Source organism: Monopterus albus, unplaced genomic scaffold (assembly GCF_001952655.1).
Source record: "Monopterus albus unplaced genomic scaffold, M_albus_1.0 scaffold240.1, whole genome shotgun sequence".
Taxonomy (NCBI): Eukaryota; Metazoa; Chordata; class Actinopteri; order Synbranchiformes; family Synbranchidae; genus Monopterus; species Monopterus albus.
The window spans coordinates 422,579-428,635 of record NW_018128120.1 but is presented as its reverse complement, the minus strand read 5'-3'; the positions used below and the strand labels follow the sequence as shown (position 1 = coordinate 428,635).

Below are 6,057 nucleotides of genomic sequence, written 5' to 3'. Positions count from 1 at the left end.
GAGGCTGCTTGGATATTTTTTCTTTTGCACTAATATTTCTCAGACACAGAAGGTAAAAAGTCAGGATGCTGTTTCAGGGTTCAGTAGATAGGTATCTGTGAGTCAGGTCTGGTTACCCGTGCCCTGCGGTTATCAACCTCAACAGTTCCTAAACACTAGTCGGGCTGTTGAATATCATGCAATATCCACCAAATCTTTGCACTTCTAATATGTCAAAAACCGAAAATTAAATCAAATCCAAGTGTTTGTTTGCTGTGAGTTAATTTTCTTTGACTGACTAATCAATCAATAGACTAATTGTGTCAGTGGTATCTGCTACTGCACCTTTTTAAATTTTATGTTACTGGGATTTTAGCTTTAAACACAAGCATGTCAAAGAACTGTGTGTGTGTGTGTGTGTGTGTGTGTCCATTATCTCAAGAGTCATTCTAACACAGTGCTGTTTGCGATGGATTGCTCTGTTGACCGCTAATGCAAAGAGGCCCTCAGTAAAAAATGAGCCTTGACCACTCTAGCTCTATCTGCTGTGTGTTTATCCTGGCCATTATCAATGCCCCCTTCTCCCTCAACCCCTCTTATGTGTGTCCACGGTATCCCATCATTATACCGATGTGCTCACAGATGGCCAGCTTCACACACACTTAGAAAACACTTGAGCTAGTAGGCAGGATATTAGTAGAAAATATATGCCATTATTAGTTTACATGTTGCCTGCGTAACATGTCTGTCAACTTATCTGTTGAATGAATGAATATTGCTGACCAATCAGGTTATTCTCTTTCCAAATTCACAGGTGATTTCTTTTACAGCAGAGGGTGCTAGTGTAAGACAGACAGCGAGAGTCTGCAGACAGAAGGCTGAGCAAATAGGAAAAAAGAAAGGGAGATTGAGAAGGAGGCTGATAGATGTTGAAAAAAGTATGTTTTAAAGAGAAAGGAAAAGAGTTGGAGCAAGACATTTTTAAACACAAAGAATGGCCTTTTGTAGTGCACATTTCCAAGATATGCAATTAATTATGGTATTACAGTTTGAAAGCAGGCTCTCTTGGTGCTTCTCTAATATTTTTCTGATGAACTGTCACACGGATAAAGCAATTCAGATGAGAGGAATGAGCAGTGGGGAGAGAGAACGAGAGAGTGAAAAATGGGCAGCAGACAAATATGATCATGCCTTCATCCTCGTTCACAAGCAGGCCCCCTGAATGTGCCTGTTGCCATGGCAACTCATTTTAGAACCCTCTCTCTCACTCTCTCTCTGCAACATCTAAATAAAATCGAGGCTATTTATAGAGCAGCACTGGCAACACGCAAACTACACATAATCACACACACATAGATGTGAATGCACTTGCCAAAACAAAAACAGTATATAAACTGTACTGTACATGTGTATTGCACTCACATAAAATATGCACATGTATGAGCATAAGTATATAAACCCCTGGCCAGGGCATGCTGCTGTGTGTCCATCTGTGAATTACGTTCACCTGTGGTGTTATTTGTTTCCTCCTGTTTATTTTGGTTTTTGGACCATATTTAGGAAAAGAGGTTAGAGCCCCTGTTAGACAGAAGCAGGGATGGCTAGAAAATCAAGCATGGAGCATGTGTGTTTGCAAACAGCAAAAGATGAACTGCTTGCTGAACCCTTGCAGTGAAATCGTCCCATTGCTGTTTGATCTATTTGAGGTTTATCTTGTCAGTTGGTGCTTTCCAGGTCAATTGATAACGTCTGTTACACAAGGAGCCAGACAGTGAACGACACAGTCTATCTATTGGGATACAATAGCACTCAAATGGCAGGCTCATCCTGTCTGCCCAGGTGCACTTCATGGTTGAAGAGGTTGCCTTCAAACCGTAATCTAACACAGCCTGCTGACAGAGCTGGATAAAGCTGCAGACAGGAGTACAATACATGGAATTTGTGACATACATTAGAGGCTTAGGTTTTCTTATTACTGGTTTGCCTTAGAAATATATCAAATATGAAGCTCTGGGGAGATTTATGTGATGTATGAAAGGTGGAAACTCTTTTTCTTCTGTCTGTACATACAACAAGTGGCTAAGTGTTTCTGATTTCAGGCTTAAATCCAGGGATGAAAGACTAAATCTTTCATTTTTGTTGTGGGATGAAAGGGTTTAAGAGCTCCTGGAACAGATGCAAATGGCCATAAGGGTACTACTGCTTGGATACAGTACAGCTAAATTTGCTAGCACAGCTGCAAATCAATGAGGTCTCTACATGAAAGACTGCCCCCCAGCTTGCTTCTCATCAGGGAGATCTGGGGTCAGGGAGCATCCTGGAGATAGCAGGGACTCAGAATTGCAACTATTTAAGGCCCAGTAACAGCGGTGAGAGAAATATGTTGGAGGAAACAATAGGCAGGGGCTCTGCTAGCTGGAGGGAGAGGGGGAATACTTTCAGGGGGCCCCATACCTAAAGGGGGTCCATATATCCAGTGGAATCTCAAGCACCATTTTAGACATTTTGGTATCATAAAAATCTTACACAGATGTTTTTCTTGCCACTGGTGTCAAAACACAGCTGATGGTGCACTCCTGCTGTGCATCTATACACAAGCAGTGTGTTGATCTGTATCTATATGTACAACAATGACTGTGTTACACAGATAAATCTACTTTTGCAGATCTGAATTTAGAAGCAAAGGGGCCAGAGTTGGCTGCCCGCTATCAGCATGCAGCAACCTTGTCACAGCAGCATGGGAAAGGAGGTGTCTGTGAAACCCAGCTGTTAAGCCGGGTGAAGTGTGGATGAATCAGGAGTGTGTATGTGTGTGTGTATGTTGCAGGGTTTGACTCTAAGCCTACAGCTGAAGTTTAAAGCAACAGTTTCACATTTGAAAAATGTGCTTATATGCTTTCTGGATAAAAAGTGAGATTACTACTCTTATATTTGTTTAAGACTACAGCCAGCAGCGGGTTAGCTCACCACCTTCTCAAACTGCTGCATCATTCTATTTATTTAATTCATTAATTAATTAATTTAGTGTCTAATTGTATCATTGTGTTTTCTTGGAATATTGCAGGAGCTATTGATGATTTGGCTGTGATGATTGTATCTGAATCCATTCAGTATTTTATTATCCATCCATGGTAATGATACAGTATGTGCTCCGTGTGTGTTTCATGGTATGCTGGAGAAAAAAAAAACACCCAATAATGGAAGACGCCCCGCCTCCATCCGTGGGGTTGCCATGGCAAACGACGTCGACGTCACAATGGAAGAAACGCCGTCTATAAGTATTGGAGGGTCTGCGGCGGCGGCTTGCGAGCTCGGATGTGTGTGTTGGAGGAGTGACACGTGCTGAAGAGAAAATAAAAAATAAAGACAAAAAAGACAAAAAAAAAAAAATTCACGGTAATAAAAGACACATCTAGGAGTTTTATTTTATTTTCATATTTTTACTGTACATAATTTTAAGGTGGATTTTTGTTTTTCATTCTTTACTTGAACTGAAGTCCACGTCAACCATGGGAAGAGGAGTGAGTATACATTTGGTCTTTGTTGTGTTTATATCGTTCTTGTGTTGTGAAAATATTTTCAACCCCATTCAAACAAGTGGTTTACTAAATCGATGTCACTGAGGGAGGTGGAGAATCACATGTGTTGAGCCTACTTTTTGTTTCTACATACTCCAAAAAGTAGGAGCACTTCCGTGTCTTCGGTCATCAGAGCACAGAGCACAAGACCCTCGTTTATTGATTTAAGCTAGCAGGGAAATAACTTCTTAGAAATAAGTTTCCATCGCTCACAAAGATGCTTCTCACTCGGCCCGGTGTCCGGTTACATAACGGCATGTTCTCAAACGCCTGGGCTGTCAAAGGCTTTTTTCTCCGTGTAACAGCATTAACTGCGGCGTTGTAGCCGTGGAAATAGACCCGTTTGAACTGAGAAAATAGCGCTGTGAATGGCTGCAGGGAGTTATTTCACGGTCTGGGAGGCTATTTTAGTCAAATTTCAGTCGAAAAGTAGTTCAAGTGCCAAATATACGCTTCAAACGTGTGGGATTTCTGAAAATACGGCAGAAATATGATTCCCCTTCACAGATGCTCTCCCTCCAGGAAGGACCATTTGATATTTGGCTACATTGTAACGCTTTGCTCTTTTTATTGCAGCACTTTTCAGCTCAGCCATGTATTTTCTGGGTATACTGGCAGTGGGAGGGCTGTGTTTAAAGTCCAACCCATTTTTCTTCCCTTGCTGGGAGATTTGGAGCTCTGAGACCACTTATCTTAAACATATCTAACATCACATCTGCATGCCTTTTAGGAGGATCAGTTTGGAGTGGGACTGCTTTTTAGACTGTATCATGCAAATTGATGAAGGCATAGTAAATGACACTGAAATACTGGAATAAGTGTGACAAAAGAGTGATTCTTGCAATTAGAACCAGGCATATCACAATCAACAGCCTGAAAGTTGTTTTTAAACCCTGTAATTTGAGGTTTTCAACTTAGGAGGACTCCAGCCTATCTTTCAGCAGGGTTCTTCAGCTTCAGGCTGTTGCTCTGTGATCTGTGTTGGAAAGTCTTTTATTCCCATACCCTTTTTGTCCCGTGTGATTTTAACGAGGCATCCTTTACACGTGGTCATGTGAAGAAGAAGATAGTAGTTATCAGCAGTCCTTCTGTTATTGTTCTCCTTCTTCATGAAATTTTTAAACACCACATTGAATTGTAAGGGTTGAAATATTAGCCTTTTGTATGAAATATAAGTAGTCACCACACCCTGCCATGCTGCGCAATAGAAACACTCATTAGAGATTCAGCCTGCGGGTGATGTAGAGGTGGATGGAGGGAGTGATGGAGAGAGAAAGAGACAGAGATCTGGCGGGAGATGTGAAGCAGAATAGCTCATTCAGTCTTGTTTCCTTCCTCCTTTTCTCCATGATGCTCATTTATGGTTCAGAAAATTTTTGCCTGCACTACTGCTGCAGTGTTTTTTTGGTCTCATATATGATGAAAGCCCTGCCCTGCCCCCATTCAGCCCCCCTCCGCTTTCCCACTGCGTCTCCCCTCCTTTCTTGCCCCCTCCAGTCCTCCCCTCTCCTCTTCTCTAATGCATTTAGCGCTGGCATGGACAAATAGCTAGACTTGGAAGAGATAATCACCACTACAGCGCTTTCCCGGTGCAAGAAGAGAGAGGTGGAGGGGGAGGAGAGGGAGGATAAGCAGTTGGGTTGTTGTAATGGAGAAGAATCAGGGCAGTGAAAGGGAGAACAGGTATGATTGTTTCGTGCAGTTTCCCCTCCTGGTTTGGTCACAAACCTCCCATTCATTTCTGATATAATAGTATGCTTTTCCAAGCTTTTCTGTGTTTTCTATGGAAGCCCATTTCCGCCAGTACAAAAAATTTTTTGATCTACAAAGTGGTAAGTCATAATTATGAGATAAAAAGTCAAAATTTCGACTTACCTAAGTCAGAATTATGAGATAAAAAGTCAAAATTTCGACTTACTAAGTCATAATTATGAGATACCAAAGTCAAGTGTGCATGCGCACTAGCTACCCGGACACCCACCATTACATACCTGGCCTTAACATTAGCTTCTTAACAAGGTAGAATAGATCAATTTTATAAATATTAAACAACTGCAATCTTTAAATAGTGGTTATGTAGGAACACAAACTACCATGTTGCTGTTAGTCTTGCTTTGACCCTAACTGTGGGTTTTATTGTAGTATCAGCGTTTCTGCCACCATGGTTCCCTTTCACTGTGAATAGAATCGATTTTGAGTACTTGACTGCTACGTGCAATAGTGCCTCACTCACTGCAAGACTGCTAACCTTACACGAACTCTCCAAGGAACTCCAAGCAGGTACGTGTGGCCATAACTTCAGTATTATACTAATGATTGACTTTGATGGTGATTTTGCTTGTAGCTTATTGTTCATTTCCAATATTAATTTTGTGGAAAACGCCAGCCAGTTCCCCATCTGCTCTTCAGGTTAGCTAGCTGGAGCTCATACTAAAGTCTACAGTAGTGTCAGCTCTGAACAAAACAACTGTAGTTTATGTTAAAAGTCTTTACCACTACT

At 41.5% G+C, this 6,057-nt stretch overlaps 1 protein-coding gene across 1 annotated transcript in view; it reads left to right on the top strand.

Annotated features, from left to right (window-relative positions):
* Positions 1 to 3,287: 3,287 nt before the first annotated feature.
* The window catches only part of LOC109971968 (sodium/potassium-transporting ATPase subunit alpha-1), a 32,659-nt gene continuing 29,889 nt past the window's right edge, over positions 3,288 to 6,057 (top strand). The window contains exon 1 of the mRNA XM_020620542.1: positions 3,288 to 3,500. Within this exon, the coding sequence (XP_020476198.1) occupies positions 3,489 to 3,500 (12 nt within the window). The 5' untranslated portion in view covers positions 3,288 to 3,488. The remainder of the gene's footprint in view (positions 3,501 to 6,057) is intronic.